Genomic DNA, 19,178 nt, shown 5'->3' with positions numbered 1-19,178 from the left:
ACCGCCACCATTGAAAGCCCGAGGGCCATGTTTGCCACTCACGGCCTGCCTGACATACTGGTCAGTGACAACGGGCCATGTTTCACCAGTGCCGAATTTAAAGAATTCATGATCCGCAATGGGATCAAACAGGTCACCTCGGCCCCGTTTAAACCAGCCTCCAATGGGCAGGCAGAGCGGGCAGTACAAGCAATCAAACAGAGCCTTAAACGAGTCACAGAAGGCTCACTCCAAACCCGCCTGCCCAGAGTATTGCTCAGCTACCGCACAAGACCCCACTCGCTCACAGGGGTGCCCCCAGCTGAGCTACTTATGAAAAGGACACTTAAAACCAGACTTTCGCTGGTTCACCCCAACCTGCATGATCAGGTAGAGAGCAGACGGCAGCAACAAAATGTAAACGATGGTCGCGCCACTGTGTCACAGGAAATTGATCTGAATGACCCTGTATATGTGCTAAACTATGGACATGGTCCCAAGTGGATCGCGGGTACGGTGATAGCCAAAGGGAATAGGATGTTTGTAATCAAACTAGACAATGGACAAATTTGCAGAAAGCACCTGGACCAATTGAGGCTGCAGTTCAAAGACTGCCCTGAACAACCCACAGCAGACACCACCTTTTTCGAGCCCACAACACACACCCAAAGGATCAACGACACCACGCCGGAACAGGAAATCGAACCCATCACGCCCAGCAGCCCAGCACGGCCAGGCTCACCTAGCAGCCCTGCAGGGCCAACAACATGCCAGCCCAGCGAGGGCACAGCCAACACACCAGAACAGACATTTGTACCGAGGCGGTCCACCAGGGAAAGAAAGGCTCCCGACCGCCTCACCTTGTAAATAGTTTTCACTTTGAATTTCGGGTGGGGGGTGGGAGGAGTGATGTTGTGCATCAGTAAAGCATGCACTCCCATGTTCCACCACCAGTGAGCTCATCCCCTGAAGTCCCAAGGGATTCCAGCATCACTTGGGTGCGTGGAGAGGCGAGAGTCCGGGGATCGGAGAGGCCTACAAAAGGCCGCGAGATCAGCAATCGGGAGGTGCGTGGAGAGGCGAGAGTCCGGGGATCAGAGAGGCCTACAAAAGGCCGCGAGATCAGCAATCGGGAGGTGCGTGGAGAGGCGAGCGTCTGGGGATCGGAGAGGCCTAAAAAAGGCCGCGAGATCAGCAATCAGGAGGTGCGTGGAGAGGCGAGAGTCCGGGGATCGGAGAGGCCTACAAAAGGCCGCGAGATCAGCAATCGGGAGGTGCGTGGAAAGGCGAGAGTCCGGGGATTGGAGAGGCCTACAAAAGGCCGCGAGATCAGCAGTCGGGAGGTGCGTGGAGAGGCGAGAGTCCGGGGATCGGAGAGTCCTACAAAAGGCCGCGAGATCAGCAGTCGGGAGGTGCGTGGAGAGGCCAGCCAGTGCAGCTACAGGGAGAAGGCAAAAAAGAAGTAGAAAGAAATCGAAAGGTGACGTCACAGCCAAGGGGGTAAGTGATTGGTAAGTAGTTTTTCTTTTTCTTTTCTCTATCAGTAAGTAACTTTTAGCACTGTTGTTGCCCATTTAAGTGTATCTAAGGGTTAAATCAATGGCAGGAGAAGGTGTCCCTGACGACTAAGTGTGCGGGAAGTGTATTCACCTCCAGTTCCTGATGAACCGCGTTGCGGAACTGGAGCTGTGGGTGGATTCACTCTGGAGCATGCACGATGCTGAGAACAATGTGAATAGCACGTTTAGTGAGTTGGTCTCACAGCAGGTAAAGGGTACACAGCCAGATAGGGAATGGAAGACCAACAGGAAGAGCAGTGCAAGGAAGGTAATGCAGGGATCCCCTGTGGTCATCCTCCTGCAAAACAGATACATCGCTTTGAGTACTGTTGAGGGAGATGACTCATCAGGGGGGAGCAGCAGCAGCCAAGTTCATGGCACCGTGGCTGGCTCTGCTGCACAAGAGGGCAGGAAAAAGAGTAGGAGAGCGATATTGATAGGAGATTCAATTGTAGACGTTTCTGCAGTCGCAACCGAGACTCCAGGATGGTATGTTGCCTCCCTGGTGCAAGGGTCAAGGATGTCTCGGAGCGGGTGCAGGACATTCCGAAAAGGGAGGGTGAACAGCTAGTTGTCGTGGTGCATATAGGTACCAATGACATAGGTAAAAAATGGGATGAGGTCCTATGAGGCGAATTTAGGGAGCTAGGAGCTAAATTAAAAAGTAGGACCTCAAAAGTAATAATCTCAGGATTGCTACCAGTGCCACGTGCTAGTCAGAGTAGGAATCGCAGGATAGCTCAGATGAATATGTGACTTGAGGAGTGGTGCAGAAGGGAGGGATTCAAATTCCTGGGACATTGGAACCGGTTCTGGGGAAGGTGGGACCAGTACAAACCAGACAGTCTGCACCTGGGCAGGACTAGAACCAATGTCCTGGGGGAGTGTTTGCAAGTGTTGTTGGGGAGGAGTTAAACTAATATGGCAGGGGGATGGGAACCTATGCAGGGAGACAGAGGGAAATAAAATGGAGTCAGAAGCAAAATATAGAAAGGAGAATAGTAAAAGTGGAAGGCAGAGAAACCAAGGCAAAAAACAAAAAGGGCCACATTACAGCAAAATTCTAAAGGGGCAAAGTGTGTTTAAAAAAAACAAGCCTGAAGGCTCTGTGCCTCAATGCGAGGAGTATTCGGAATAAGGTGGATGAATTAACTGCGCAGATAGCAGTTAACGGATATACGATGTAATTGGCATCAGGGAGACATGGCTCCAGGGGGACCAAGGCTGGGAACTCAACATCCAAGGGGATTCAACATTCAGGAAGGAGAGACAGAAAGGAAAAGGAGGCGGGGTGGCATTGCTGGTTAAAAGATGAAATCAATGCAATTGTAAGGAAGGACATTAGCTTCGATGATGTGGAATCGGTATGGGTGGAGTTGCGGAATTCCAAAGGGCAGAAAACGCTAGTGGGAGTTGTGTATAGACCACCAAATAGTAGTAATGAGGTTGGGGACAGCATCAAACAAGAAATAAGGGATGTGTGCAATAAAGGTACAGCAGTAATCATGGGCGACTTTAATCTACACATTGATTGGGCTAAGCTAACTGGTAGCAATGCGGTGGAGGAGAATTTCCTGGAGCGTATTAGGGTTGGTTTTCTCGACCAATATGTCGAGGAACCAACCACGGAGCTGGCCATCCTAGACTGGGTGATGTGTAATGAGAAGGGACTAATTATCAATCTTGTTGTGCGAGGCCCCTTGGGGAAAAGTGACCATAATATGGTAGAATTCCTTATTAAGATGGAGAGTGACAAAGTTAATTCGGCAACTAGGGTCCTGAACTTAAGGAAAGGTAACTTCGACGGTATGAGGCGTGAATTGGCTAGAATAGACTGGCAAATGATACTCAAAGAGTTGACGGTGGATAAGCAATGGCAAACATTTAAAGATCACATGGATGAACTTCAGCAAATGTACATCCCTGTCTGGAGTAAAAATAAATGGGAAGGTGGCTCAACCATGGCTAACAAAGGAAATTAAGGATAGTGTTAAAGCCAAGGAAGAGGCATATAAATTGGCTAGAAAAAGCAACAAACTTGAGGACTGGGAGAAATTTAGAATTCAACAGAGGAGGACTAAGGGTTTAATTAAGAGGGGGGAAATAAGAGTACAAGAGGAAGCTTGCAGGGAATATAAAAACTGACTGCAAAAGCTTCTATAAATATGTGAAGAGAAAAAGATTAGTAAAGACAAACGTAGGTCCCTTGCAGTCGGATTCAGGTGAATTTATAATGGGGAACAAAGAAATGGCAGACCAATTGAACAAATACTTCGGTTCTGTCTTCACGAAGGAAGATACAAATAACCTTCTGAAGGTACTAGGGGACAGTGGGTCGAGTGAGAAGGAGGAATTGAAGGATATTCTTATTAGGCAGGAAATTGTGTTAGGGAAATTGATGGGATTGAAGGCTGATAAATCCCCGGGGCCTGATAGTTTGCATCCCAGAGTGCTCAAGGAAGTGGCCCTCGAAATAGTGGATGCATTGGTGATCATTTTCCAACAGTCTATCGACTCTGGATCAGTTCCCATGGACTGAAGATTGGCTAATGTAACACCACTTTTTAAAAAAGGAGGGAGAGAGAAAACGGGTAATTATAGTCCGGTTAGCTTGACATCAGAAGTGGGAAAATGTTGGAATTGATCATGAAGGATGAAATAGCAGCGCATTTGGAAAGCAGTGACAGGATCGGACCAAGTCAGCATGGATTTATGAAAGGGAAATCATGCTCGACGAATCGTCTGGAATTTTTTGAGGATGTAACTAGCAGAGTGGACAAGGGAAAACCAGTGGATGTGGTGTATTTGGACTTTCAGAAGGCTTTTGACAAGGTCCCGCACAAGAGATTGTTGTGCAAAATCAAAGCACATGGTATTGGGGGTAATATACTGACGTGGATAGGGAACTGGTTGGCAGACAGGAAGCAGAGAGTCGGGATAAACGGGTCCTTTTCAGAATGGCAGGCAGTGACTCGTGGAGTGTCGCAGGGTTCAGTGCTGGGACCCCAGCTCTTTACAATATACATTAACGATTTGGATGAACGAATAGAGTGTAATATCTCCAAGTTTACAGATGACACTAAACTGGGTGGTGGTGTGAGCTGTGAGGAGGACGCCAAGAGGCTGCAGGGCGACTTGGACAGGTTAGGCGAGTGGGCAAATGCATGGCAGATGCAGTATAATGTGGATAAATGTGAGGTTATCCATTTTGGGGGCAAAAACACGAAGGCAGAATATTATCTGAATGGCGGCAGATTAGGAAAAGGGGAGGTGCAACGAGACCTGGGTGTCATGGTTCATCAGTCACTTAGTGGGCACACAGGTACAGCATGCGGTAAAGAAGGCAAATGGTATGTTGGCCTTCATAGCTCGGGGATTTGAATATAGAAGCAGGGAGGTCTTACTGCAGTTGTACAGGGCCTTAGTGAGGCCTCACCTGGAATATTGTGTTCAGTTTTGGTCTCCTAATCTGAGGAAGGACGTTTTTGCTATTGAGGGAGTGCAGCGAAGGTTCACCAGACTGATTCCAGGGACGGCTGGGCTGTCATATGAGGAGAGTCTGGATCAACTGGGCCTTTATTCACTGGAGTTTAGAAAGAGGAGAGGGGATCTCATAGAAACATATAAGATTCTGATGGGACTGGACAGGTTAGATGCGGGAAGAATGTTCCCGATGTTGGGGAACCAGGGGACATAGTCTTACGATAAGGGGTAGGTCTTTTAGGACTGAGATGAGGAGAAACTTCTTCACTCAGAGAGTTGTTAACCTGTGGAATTCCCTGCCGCAGAGAGTTGTTGATGCCAGTTCACTGGATATATTCAAGCGGGACTTAGATATGACTCTTACGATTAAGGGGATCAAGAGGTATGGAGAGAAAGCAGGAAAGGGGTACTGAAGGAATGATCAGCCGCGATCTTATTGAATGGCGCTGCAGGCTCGAAGGGCCGAATGGCCTACTCCAGCACCTATTTTCTATGTTTCTATGTATATAAACCGGCCCCCTAAGGCCTGTTCCTCACTCTGGAATGCCTTATTAAAGTCACTGTTACTTTAACCTCCCTATGTACAGCCTCATCTGTGTTAGGAACACAATAAAAACAAAGAGTAGAATTAAACGGGTCATTTTCAGATTGGCAGACTGTAACTAGTTGGCTACCACAAGGATCAGTGCTTGGGCCTCAGCTATTCACAATATACATCAATGACTTAGATGACAGGACCGAATGTAATGTATCCTAGTTTGCTGATGATGCAAAGCTCGGTAGGAAAGTAAGCTGTGAGGAGGACGGACAGAGGCTACAAAGGGATATATACAGATTAAGTGAGTGAGCAAGAATATGGCAGATGGAATATAATGTGGAGAAATATGAAGTTATCTACTTTGTTAGGAAAAATAGAACAACAGAATATTTTTAAATCGGTGAGAGACTGGGAAGTGATGGTCTTCAAAGGGGCCTGGGTGTCCTTGTTCAAGAATTACAGAAAGTTAACATGCAGGTACAGCAAGCAATTAGGAAAGCAGGTAGTATGTTAGCCTTTATTACAAAGGGACTAGAGTACAAGATTAAATAATAAATCTTAATTATGTAGGACCTTGGTGAGACCACACCTGGAGTACGGTGTAGTTTTGGTCTCCTTACCTAAGGAAGGTTATACTTGCCTTAGAGGGAGTGCAACAAAGGTTCATTAGACTAATTCCTGGAATGAGGAGATTATCTTATGAGGAGAGATTGAGTAGACGAGGCCTATATTCCCTAGAGTTTAGAAGAATGAGAGATGATGTCATTGAAACTTATAAAATTCTTTAGTGGCTTGACAGGGTGAATGCTGGGAGGATGTTTCTTCTGGCTGGGGAGTCTAAAACTAGGGTTCATAGTCTCAGGATACGAGGTCGGCCATTTAGGACTGCGATGAGGTGAAATTTCTTCACTCAAAAGGTTGTCAATTTTTAGAATTCTCTAGCCCAGAGGGCTGTGAGTGCTCAGTCGTTGAGTATATTCAAGAAAGCGATCGATAGATTTTTGGATACTAAGGGAATGAAGGGATATGGGAATAGGGCGGGAAAGTGGAGTTGAGGTATATCAACCATGATCTTATTGAATGGCAGAGCAGGCCCGAAGGGCCAAATGGCCTATTCCTCTCTTATTTCTTATTTTGTTATGTTCTTACGTTTAATACCTAAAAGTTTCAAGTTCCACGGCCTCAGTTGACTGTTGCTGCTGCTGCTCTCCGTTTTGGATTCCATCATTTTGCTTTCCCTGCATAGAATACTGCTGTTGTGATTTAGTTACAATTCCACGGCCTTTGTCAAAATTTAGAGCTGGCAACTACAACAACAAACACAAACAAAACACAATATTCATCTGTTACCATTTTACACCATAGTTACCAGACATATATTGATTATTTTGTTAACAATCATTAATTTTTTTAATTAGAAAAAAATAGGATATACACTGACAATTTGCACAATGGTCCATTCTGTTTATACAATAGTTTGCAGGGTCAGATGGTTATAAGTCAAGTTAATTATACTTTTGTGTACATAAGCAGACATTATAGAATTTTGCATTGTGTTAGCCATCGATATATAGAGAAGTAAGGGGCCAGTGGTATTGATAGTTATCAAGTGAGGGAACCTGGGGGAAACTTGAGAATGTGTGATATAGTTTGACTTGAAGGCTTGAGGGAGTTCTAAGATTTGGACTGGCTGCCATACATCTACAAAGAGCTATACATATTGAATTTCTAACCAATTCACAACGATTATTGTTTAATCAGGTTTGCTTTAATTCCTGGAATGATAAGTATCAAGTTACAAAATCAACTAGTTTCAAAATCAGAAACATTCTAAGAAGTGCCTATGTTTCACCAACAATCAGCTTTGCTGGAGGCATGGAAGTAACTTGATCACTTCTGCATCTCCTCACACCCAGTTACACAGCAAAATGGCAAAGCTGGGAGTAGGTCACATGTCCACCTTCTTGGTTCAGGATGGTGTTAAGCACAGGGGACAGGAAAGGGGAAAATATGGTAATGAAAACTGGGGAAATTACAAATCAATCTATCCTTTTAGAAAGGAAACAGGGTGGGAGAGAGTGCACAATATGATATGGCTGCATGAGGTTTGTCACTTAAAACAAAATAATCCACAGTAAGAAGGGTAGAAACACTAAAAATGTAACAGACACAGGTAACAGAACGATTAATATTGCTGCAACCATGCAGAGATAACTGGTTAGCAGTGGTCAAGGCTGCAGCTTCATTGAACCTTTATGAGACAGGCTCCTTCCAGGCAAGTGTGGGAGATCTGTCACATCTTTAAACCTTCAGTACACACTTACATCAAGCCAGTACCAATGATTTTTTCAATTTTCATATGGAAAGCAACCAGCAACAAAAGCAATCGCTTCATTTCCACCACATGGCAGGATTCCCACAATTGCAAGGCTTAATTGCTGCACTCATGCAACTATATATTAAGATGGGAGGAAAAGCAATGTGTGAGGATGACACAAAAAATCTGCAAAAGGACATAGACAGGCTAAGTGAGTGGGCAAAAATTTGGCAGGTGGAGTATACTGTTGGAAAGTGTAAGGTCATGCACTTCGGCAGAAAAAAAATCAAAGAGCAAGTTACTATTTAAATGGAGAAAGATTGCAAAGTGCTGCAGTATAGCGAGACCTGGGGGTACTTGTGCATGAAACACAAAAGGATAGTATGCAGGTACAGCAAATGATCAGGAAGGCCAATGGAATTGTGGCCTTTATTGCAAAGGGGATGGAATATAAAAGCAGGGAAGTCTTTCTACAGTTATACAGGGTATTGGCGAGACCACACCTGGAATACTGTGTGCAGTTTTGGTTTCCATATTTAAGAAAGAATATACTTGCTTAGGAGGCAGTTCAGAGAAGGTTCACTAGGTTGATTCCGGAGATGAGGGGGTTGACTTATGAGGAAAGGTTGAGTAGGTTGGGCCTCTACTCATTGGAATTCAGAAGAATGAGAGGTGATCTTATCGAAACGTATAAGATTATGAGGGGGATTAACAAGGTGCATGCAGAGAGGATGTTTCCACTGATAGGGGAGACTAGAACTAGGGAACATAATCTTAGAATAAGGAGCTGCCCATTTAAAACTGAGATGAGGAGGAATTTCTTCTCTCAGAGGGTTGTAAATCTGTGGAATTCACTGTCCCAGAGAGCTGTGGAAACTGGGACATTGAATAAATTTAAGACAGAAATAGACAGTTTCTTAAACGATAAGGGAATAAGGGGTTATGGGGAGCGGGCAGGGAAGTGGACCTGAGTCCATGATCGGATCAGCCATGATCATACTAAATGGCGGAGCAGGCTCAAGGGGCCGTATGGCCTACTCCTGCTCCTATTTCTTATGTTCTTATATACATGTTATGTATTAATGCTTGGGGGTCACCAGACACCAGAGGGTGCCGCAGTTGGAGGTCATCGGGTTGTACACATGTGGCATGTGTGCTTGGTCACCTGTATGTCAGCTGGGTGTCTTTGTCACGCAGGCACTCTCGGGCTGGAATAAAGATGGATCAGGTTGCACCTGAGTGAGTTTACAGTAATCAGACTCTTGAGTCATTACAATTGGCGACGAGGTAATTTAAGAACCTTCGCATGCACAATGGGCATGGTTGGAATCCTGGAGAAATTCGTGGAGGGCGGGGATTGGGTGGATTTTGTCAACCGCCTGGATCAGTATTTTGTGGCCAACAGCATGGAGGCAGAGGCCTACGCAGTTAAGCGCAGGGCAGTTCTCCTCACCGTTTGTGGTCCGAAAATTTACGGCCTCATGAAGAATCTTCTCTAACCTGTATGTCCGGTGGAACAAGGGTACAAGGAATTGTGTACGTTGGTGGGTAACCATCTGAAGCCACAAGAGGGGATCATCATATCACGCTACTGTTTCTACACGCATGTTTTTACTGAGGGCCAGGTCGTGTCGGGATTTGTCGCTGACCTGCGACATCTTGCTGAGCCGTGTAAGTTCAGGAACATGCTGGAAGACATGGTGCGTGATGTCTTCGTGATAGGCATCAGCCATGATGCACTCCTCAGAGGCGCTGGATTTGAAAAAGACCATCGCGACTGCCCAGGCATGCATGACGACGATATCATCGATGAGTCGGAGTTCCATGGCAAGTACTGTAAACAAGATGGCATGGTTTTCAGGCAGAGCTGCTTACGCGGAACCTGCCGCTGCTCAGAGCCCGCAAACTCGTTCAAACCAGATTTCACCCTGTTGGCATTGTGGGGGCAATCATCAGCCTCATCAGTGTCGGTTTAGACAATACTCAAGCACTGGATGTTTGAAAGTGGGGCATCTTCACAGGATGTGTCCTAACGGAGCAAGTGTGATGCGGCTCAGTGAGGACCAGTTCAGTGATGGTCCGGATTCGCAACCCGAGGAGGAAGTGAATGGACTGTATTCGTTCCTGAGCAAGAGGCAGCCAATAGTCATTAATGTGAAGCTGAATGGCGTGCCTGTATCAATGGAGTTGGACAAGGGTGTGAGCCAGTCGATAATGAGCCAAAGGACATTTGACAAGCTGTGGGACACTAAGGCTGTGAAACCGAAGCTGAGTCCAGTCAATGCCAGCTTGCGTACTTACTCTAAGGAACTCATATCGGTGCTCGGCAATGCAGCAATCGAGGTGTTATATGACGGTGTGGTTTACGAGCTACCATTATGGATCATCCTAGGTAATGGTCCAACGCTGTTCGGCAGGAATTGGCTCGAGAAAATCAAGCTGAACTAGAATGATGTCAAGCTGTTGTCCTTGGTGGATGATACTTCGTGTGCTCAAGTATTGAAAAAATGTCCTTCTTTGTTTGAACCATGCATTGGTAATTTTACGGGAGCCAAGGTGCAGATTCACCTGGACTCCAATGCACGGCCTGTCTATCAAAGCTCCATCTTTTCCGTACATGATGAGGGAGAAGGTTGAAATTGAGCTTGACAGACTCCAGCGTGAAGGGATCATATCACCGGTCGAGTTTAAAGAATGGGCTAGTCCCATTGTTCCTGTGTTCAAGAGTGATGGCACTGTCAGGATTTGTGGAGACTACAAGGTTACGATTAACCGATTTTCGAAACAGGATCAGTATCTGTTACCGAGAGCCGATGACCTGTTCGCCATGCTAGCTGGTGGAAAGTCGTTCACGAAACTGGGTCTGACGTCGGCCTATATGACCTAGGAGCTTGTTGACACTTCGAAGAAACTCACCTGCATCAACACCCATACAGGACTGTTTGTCTACAACAGGTGTCCTTTTGGAATTCGTTCAGCTGCAGCCCTATTTCAGAGGAATATGGGGAGTTTACTGAAGTCCGTTCCTAGAACTATCGTGTTTCAAGATGACATTCTGGTCACAGGTCGCGACACTGCTGAACATCTGAACAATCTTGAAGTCCTACAGCATCTGGACAAAGTGGGACTCAGGCTGAAATGCTCAAAGTGTGTATTCATGGCACCTGAAGTCGAATTCCTCGGGAGGAAGATTGCTGCTGATGGCATAAGGCCCACTGATTCGAAAACCGAGGCCTTCAAAAATGCACCCAGGCCTCAGAATGTGACGGAGCTGCTTTCGTTCCTTGGGCTACTCAACTACTTCAGTAATTTCTTACCCAGATTGAGCATTTTACTAGAGCCACTGCATGTGTTACTAAGAAAAGGCAACAACTGGGTCTGGGGTGCGTCTCAAGATAGAGCCTTTGAGAAAGCCAAGAATCTACTATGTTCAAACAAGTTACTTGTTCATTATGATCCGTGTAAGCATCTTGTATTGGCCTGTGATGCTTCATCATATGGGGTTGGCTGTGTACTCGAACAAGCAAATGAGTCAGGTAAGCTACAACCTGTTGCGTATGCTTCGAGAAGTTTGTCAAAGCTGGAAAGAGCCTACAGTATGGTAGAGAAAGAAGCTTTGGCCTGTGTGTATGGGGTAAAAAAAAATGCACCAGTATCTGTTTGGTCTTCGTTTTGAACTAGAAATGGATCACAAGCCACTCATTTCATTGCTGGTGGAAAACAAAGGTATTAATTCCAATGCATCGTCCTGCATTCAAAGGTGGCCGTGGACTTTGTCTGCCTATGATTACGTCATCCATCATAGACCTGGTACTGAGAATTGTGCCGATGCACTGAGTCGTCTGCCCTTACCCACAACTGAGATGGAGACGCCTCAACCTGCAGATCTACTGTTAGTAATGGATGCTTTTGAGAGTGAAGGAACCCCTGTCACTGCTCAACAAGTTAGGATCTGGACCAGCCATGACCCTATTTTATCAGTTGTGAAACAGTGTGTACTCAGTGGTGATTGGTCTGCCATACTGATGGAGATACGTGAGGAGACCAAACCTTACAACCGTCGCAAGGATGAGCTGTCCATTCAATCAGACTTTTTACTGTGGGGTAATCGTGTAATCATGCCCAAGAAAGGTAGAGAAAAATTTGTACGTGAGCTTCATAGCATGCATCCTGGTATTGTCATGATGAAGTCCATTGCTAGGTCTCATGTATGGTGGCCTGGAATTGACTCCGATCTGGAATCGACTCTGATCTGGAATCATGCGTGCATCAGTGCAATACTGGCATGCAGCTAAGTAAAGTACCAGCGGAATCTCCACTGAGTCTTTGGTCGTGGCCATCCAAACCATGGTAGAGGATCCACATTGATTTTGCGGGCCAGTTCCTAGGAAAGATGTTTTTTGTCACAGTAGATGCATATTCTAAGTGGATAGAGTGTGTTATAATGTCATCCAGCATGTCTACAGCTACCATTGAGAGCCTTCATATCATGTTTGCTACTCATGGTTTGCCTGACATTGTTGTGAGCGACAACGGATCTTGCTTCATAAGTCTTGAGTTCCAGGAGTTCATGAAACTCAATGGCATCAGACATGAGAGATCAGCTCCATTCAAGCCTGCTTCTAAAGGTCAAGCAGAGCGTGCCATTCAAATGATCAAGCAAAGTATGAAACGTGTAACTCAGGGCTCACTGCAGAGAGGGTTGCCATGTATATTGCTCAGTTAGAGGTGAAGACCTCATACTCTTACTGGGGTTCCTCCTGCTGAACTACTGATGAAGAGAAATCTCTCAAGACCAGGCTTTCTCTTGTTCATCCTGATTTGAATGATCATGTTGAAAACAGATGTCAAAGTCAGCAATGGTGTCATGATCGTGTTGCCGTGTCACATGATATCTCGGTCAACGATCCGATTTATGGACTGAACTATGGTCAAGGTTCAAAGTGGATCGTCGGCACTGTTACAGCCAAGGAGGGTAACAGAGTGTTTATTGTCGTGCTCAAGAATGGGCAAACATGCAGGAAACATCTTGATCAGGTTAAACTGCGGCACACGGATGAACTGGAACCGAGTGAGGAAGATGCAGTCAGTGACCAACCAACCATTGTTCACTCATCAGAGGACTCTGCTGAAATTACTGACTCTGAACCTTCAGTCTCTGATGTGGTCATGACCACTCCTATTAGATCGGCTACTCAGCCCTCAGTGTCAACGGACTCAGAACGCTCACCCAGAGCCAAAGTTGAACTGAGACAATCAACTCATGAGAGGAAAGCCCCACACCATCTTAATTTGTAAAAAGACTGTTGTTAAGATTTTAAAAGGGGGATGTTGTTATGTATTAATGCTTGGGGGTCACCAGACACCAGAGGGCGCTGCGGTCGGAGCTCATCGGGCTGTACGCATGTGTGCTTGGTCACCTGTATATAAGCTGGGTGTCTTTGTCACGCAGGCACTCTTGGGCTGGAATAAAGATGGATCAGGTTGCACCTGAGTGAGTTTACAGTAACCAAACTCTTGAGTCATTACAATACATCTCTACCCCCCAATGTAACTTAATTCTTGAACAGAAACAGTTACGCACCATGAATAGCTTATCCCCACCGACACCTGGGAGTCCTTAGCCAAAGACCGTACTAAGTGGAAGACGTGCATCTGGGAGGGCACTGAGCAACTCGAGTCTCGTTGCCGAGAGCATGCAGAAAACAAGCGCAGGCAGCGGAAGGAACGTGCGGCAAACCAGTCCCACCCATCCTTTCCTTCAACGACTGTCTGTCGCACCTGTGACAGAGACTATAATTCCCGTATTGGACTGATCAGTCACCTAAGAACTCACTTTGAGAGTGGAAGCAAGTCTTCCTTGATTTTGAGGGACTGGCTATGATATGATGATCTAAGTAGTCTGTGAATTGTACACATCAAAGCTCATTAACCTGGCAGCTCACATCCTATGGCAGTCAACAGTAGCAGTATTTTTTGAAAAGCTAACAAGATTGCAAGGAGATCAGGTATAAGGCCAGCAAATTGCAGCTCATAACACTATTGTATCCCTCAAGTACAAGACCTGAGTAGAGGTACAATGTAGTCCCCGCTTCAACCTAGGTCATAGTGGAACATGTAACTGTTGGGTATGGAGAAAGAGTCAGACTGAACACTGAGCTCAAAGTAAAGTGTGACCTTAGTCTTTTATTGCAGGTCTCCAGAGTGCCTCCCCAACCTGTGATGCCTTCTGAAATACCTGTGCTCCCAAGGGATTATGGGATCCCTTGGGACTCCAGGGGATGAGCCCTCTGGTGGCTGTACAGAGTAAATACAAGTCCACATATATAACATTCCCTCCCAAAGTCAATAGTGTAACTATTTACAATGTGAGTCGATCTGGGGCCCTTCTTGCCCTGGTTGATCGCCTCAGTATGAAAGCTGGTGTTGTTAAATCATTTTTTGGGCCCTCGATGGGCTGCTGTGCAGCTGGCTTTGCTGGGCTGCCTGGTGTGTTGGGCCCTGCAGAGCTGCTGTGGATGATGGGTTCTGCTTCGTGGTCAACCGTGGTGTCAGTGTCACTGGTGTGTATGTTGGTGGATCAAAAAAGGTAGGGTCCAAGGTGGGTTGCTCAGGATAGTCCGTGAATCTGAGTTTGATTTGGTCCAAGTGTTTCCGGTGAATGAGTCCATTTGAAAGTTTGACCCGAAACACCCTGCTCCCTTCTTTGGCCACGACAGTGCCGGGAAGCCACTTGGGACCTTGTCCATAATTTAGTACAAATACAGGATCATTGACTTCAATCTCGCGCAATCATGGTATGAACATTGATGAAGCCGCCTGCTCTCTACCTGTTCATGAAGAGCCTTGTCTTATGTGCTCTTTTCATGAGCAGTTCAGCAGGTGAGATCCCAATGCGTGAGTGGGGTCTCGTGCGGTAGCTAAGCAGGACTCTGGATAGGCGAGTCTGCAGTGAGCCTTCAGTTAACCTCTTCAAGCCTTGCTTGATGGTTTGCACTGCTCTCTCTGCCTGACCATTGGACGCTGTTTTAAATGGGGCAGATTTGACATGTTTGATCCCCTTACGGGTCATGAATTCTTTGAACTCAGCACTGGTAAAACATGGCCCGTTGTCGGTCACCAGGACATCGGGTAAGCATGGCCCGTAGGCTTTCAGTGGTGGCAGCGGGCGTGCTAGCCGACATTATCTCACATTCAATCCACTTGGAGTACGCGTCTACAACCACAAGGAACATTTTACCCAAGAACGGGCCTGCATAGTCGACGTGTACCCGAGACCACGATTTGGAGGGCCAAGACCATAAACTTAGCGGCACATCCCTGGGTACATTGCTTAACTGCAAGATGTACTACATCTGTGAACGCACCACTCTAAGTTCGCATCGATACCGGGCCACCACACGTGGGATCTGGCTATCGCTTTCATCGTTACGATGCCTGGGTGGCTACTGTGGAGGTCATTGATGAGGGTGTCTCTGCCCTTCTTGGGGACCACTACTCGATTGCCCCACAGAAGGCAGTCTGCCTGTATAGACATTTCATCTTTCATCTTTACGCCGCTGGAACGGCTTTATCTCATCCTGCATTTCCACTGGGACACTGGACCAGCTCTCGTGAAGCACACAGGTTTTGACTAGAGATAATAAGGGGTCCTGGCTTGTCCATGGTTTTGATCTGCCGGGCAGTAACGGGTGATTGCTCACTCTCAAATGCTTCCATAACTATGGCTAGATCTGCGGGCTGTGCCATTTCCACCCCCGTGGTGGGCAATGGCAGCCTACTGAGAGCATCGGCACAGTTTTCTGTGCGTGGCCTGTGGCAGATGGCATAGTTATATGCGGACAACGTGAGTGCCCATCTCTGGATGCGGGCCGATGCGTTGGTACTTATCCCTTTACTCTCGGAAAACAGGGGTACAAGTAGCTTATGGTCAGTTTCCAAGTCGAATTTTAGCCCAAACAGGTATTGATGCATTTTCTTTACGCCATGGACACACGCTAATGCTTCTTTTTCAATCATGCTGTAGGCGCTCTCGGCCTTAGACAGACTCCAGGATGCATAAGCAACCGGTTGCAGTTTAGCTTGTTGCAATATACAGCCGACGCCATATGACGACGCATCACATGCTCGTACCAAATGCTTACATGGATCATACAACACAAGCGATTTGTTTGAGCATAACAATTTTCTCACTTTTACAAAGGCTATTTCTTGGCTTTTGCCCCAAATCCATTCGCTTCCTTTTCGTAGTAATACATGTAGTGGTTCTAGCAGGGTGCTGAGACCCGGTAAGAAGTTAACAAAGTTGTTCAAGAATCCCAGAAACGACCGCAGCTCCATCACGTTCTGTGGCCTCGGTGCGTTCTCGATTGCCACCGTCTTGGTGTAGGTGGGTCTGATGCTGTCCACCGCAATCTTCCTTCCCATGAACTCCACTTCAGGCGCCAGGAAAACGCACTTCGAGCGTTTTAATCTGAGCCCCACACGGTTGAGTCGACTAAGAACCTATTCCAGGTTCTGCAGGTGCTCGACTGTATTCCGACTTGTGACCAAGATGTCGTCCTGGAAGACCACGGTGTGCAGGTCCGACTTCAGTAAGCTTTCCATGTTTCTCTGAAATATCGCCGCCGCTGATCGGATTCCAAACGGGCATCTGTTATAAACAAAAAGACCTTTGTGCGTGTTGATGCAGGTGAGGGCCTTCGATGATTCCTCCAGTTCCTGCGTCATGTAGGCTGAAGTCAGATCCAGCTTTGTGAACGTCTTTCCTTCCGCCAACGTTGCAAAGAGGTCGTTGGCTTTTGGTAGTGGGTATTGGTCCTGCTGAGAGAAACGATTGATAGTTACTTTGTAATCGCCACAGATTCTGATGGTGTCGTCTCCTTTGAGGACTGGGACAATAGGACTGGCCCACTCGCTGAACTCGATCGGTGAAATGATGCCCTCTCGTTGCAGCCGGTCTAGCTCGATCTCTACCCTTTCTCTCATCATGTACGGTACTGCTCTCGCCTTGTGATGGATGGGTCGCGCCCCCGAAATTAAGTGGATCTGCACTTTTGCTCCTTGGAATTTCCCGATGCCTGGTTCGAACAGTGAAGGAAATTTGTTTAAGACCTGGGCACATGAAGTGTTGTCAGCAGGCAATAGCGCTCGGACGTCGTCCCAGTTCCAGCGTATCTTTCCCATCCAGCTCCTGCCGAGCAACGTGGGAACATCACCCGGTACCACCCAGAGTGGTAGCTTGTGCACCCGTTCCATCATAGGAGACCTTTACGGTAGCACTGCTGATTACAGAAATCAGTTCTTTAGTGTAAGTTCTTAGTCTCGTGCGAACTGGAGTTAAAACTGGCGTTGAGGCCTTGCTGCACCACAACCTTTCCAAAGTCTTTTTGCCCATGTTATACGGGCTCGCGCCCGTATCCAGCTCCATTGACACCGGGGGTCCATTTAGTTCAACATTCAGCATTATCGGGGGACAATTTGTGGTGAATGTGTGCACCCATGTACCTCTGCCTCCTCGGTCTGAGGCTCTGGTTCGTGGTGATCCTCCGTGGATCTGTCCTCCTCTGCAACGTGGTGGTTTGCAGGTTTAACAGGCTTAGCAGCTCGCCTGCACACTCGTTGGAGGTGTCCCATTGTTCCACAGCCCTTGCAAACATATCCTTTGAATCGGCATGAATGGAAACGATGATCAACCCCGCAGCGCCAACAAGGTGTTAATGGTCTTGCATTCATCACCCTTGATGGTGGACTCTGAGACATCTGCGGACGTGTAGCTGCAGGTATGTGTGACCTGCCCTGTACGTTACGATTTGAAAACAACATCACTTTGTTCACAGTACTTGTTGCAGCACTGAGAGATTTGCTTATTATTGTCACTGGTGGCAATGAACGCCTAGGCTATCGCTATGGCCTTACTCAAGGTTGGGGTCTCTACAGTCAAAAGCTTGCGAAGTATGGTTTCATGGCCAATGCCAAGTACAAAAAAGTCTCAGAGCATGTGCTCCAAATGTCCTGCAAGGCATCTCAGCTCGGCGACATAACTCGCCACTTCCTGGTCTTCAGACCTTTTGTAGGTGTAGAACCGGTACCTCGCCATCAGAACGTTTTCCTTCGGGTTCAAATGCTCTCGGACCAGTGTGCACAAATCGTCGTACGATTTCTCCGTGGGTTTCGCTGGAGTGAGCAGATTCTTCATGAGGCCATACGTTGGTGCCCCACAGACGGTGAGGAGGATCGCTCTACGTTTGGCAGCGTTCTCTTCCCCATCCAGCTCGTTGGCCACGAAGTATTGGTCGAGTCGCTCCACAAAAGTTTCCCAATCATCTCCCTCCGAAAATTTCTCCAGGATGCCCACTGTTCTCTGCATCTTTGGGTTCACTATCTGTATCTCGTCGCCAGTTATTGGGTATGGAGAAAGAGTCAGACTGAACACTGTGAGCTCGAAGTAAAGTGTGACCTTAGTCTTTTATTGCAGGTCTCCAGATTGCCTCTCCAATCTGTGAAGCCTTCTTAAATACCAATGGGATCCCTTGGGACTCCGGTGAATGAGCTTTTTGGTGGCTATACAGAGTAAATACAAGTCCGCATATATAACTGTAATCATTCTATGATTCGAGCACAGAAGGAGGCCATTCGGCTCGCTGCAAGTGCACTTCAGCTAGTCCCACTCCACCGCCCATGGACCTGCAATTTCTTTTCTTTCAGGTACTTATCTAATTCCCTTTTGAAAGCCACAACTGAATCTGCCTCTACCACCCTTTCAGCAGATCATAGCCACTCACTGCGTAAAAAATATTTTCCTTATGTCGCCTCTGGACCTTCTGCCAATCACCTGAAATCTGTGTCCTCTGGTTCTCGACCCTGCCGCCAATAGGAACAGTTTCTCTCTATCTACTCGTCGAGACCCCTCATAATTTTGAACACCTGTATCAAATCTTCTCTCAATCATCTCTGCTCTAAGGAAAACAACCCCAGTTTCTCCAGTCTATCCGCGTAACTGAAATCCCTCATCCCTGGAACTATTCTTATAAATCTTTTCTCCACCCTCGCTAATGCCTTCACATCCTTCCTAAAGTGTGGTACCCAGAATTGGATACAATACTCCAGTTGTGGCCAAACCAATGTTTTGTAAAGGTTCATTATAACATCCTTGCTTTTGTATTCTATGGGGAGAAAATTTTGTAGCGTCCCGTTTGGGGGTGGTAACAGCTGCGAGGCGGGATATCCTGCACCAGGCGGGGAAGTCCCGCCCCGTGACCTAAATTCAAATAATCGCCCCCAAGAGCATGTGGAGTGCAAA

The 19,178-nt window shown here is 46.8% G+C and overlaps 1 protein-coding gene across 6 annotated transcripts in view; it reads right to left on the bottom strand.

Annotated features, from left to right (window-relative positions):
• nek10 (NIMA-related kinase 10) overlaps window positions 1-19,178 on the bottom strand; it is a 436,136-nt gene that overhangs the window by 357,066 nt on the left and 59,892 nt on the right. For all 6 annotated transcript variants that reach the window (XM_070880873.1, XM_070880874.1, XM_070880876.1 and 3 more), the window contains exon 4: window positions 6,718-6,866. In XM_070880873.1, coding sequence (XP_070736974.1) covers window positions 6,718-6,866 — 149 coding nt within the window. The remainder of the gene's footprint in view (window positions 1-6,717; window positions 6,867-19,178) is intronic.

Source organism: Pristiophorus japonicus, chromosome 5 (assembly GCF_044704955.1).
Source record: "Pristiophorus japonicus isolate sPriJap1 chromosome 5, sPriJap1.hap1, whole genome shotgun sequence".
Taxonomy (NCBI): domain Eukaryota; kingdom Metazoa; phylum Chordata; class Chondrichthyes; family Pristiophoridae; genus Pristiophorus; species Pristiophorus japonicus.
The sequence above is the reverse complement of the archived record's forward strand: the minus strand, read 5'-3'. Positions and strand labels throughout refer to the sequence as shown.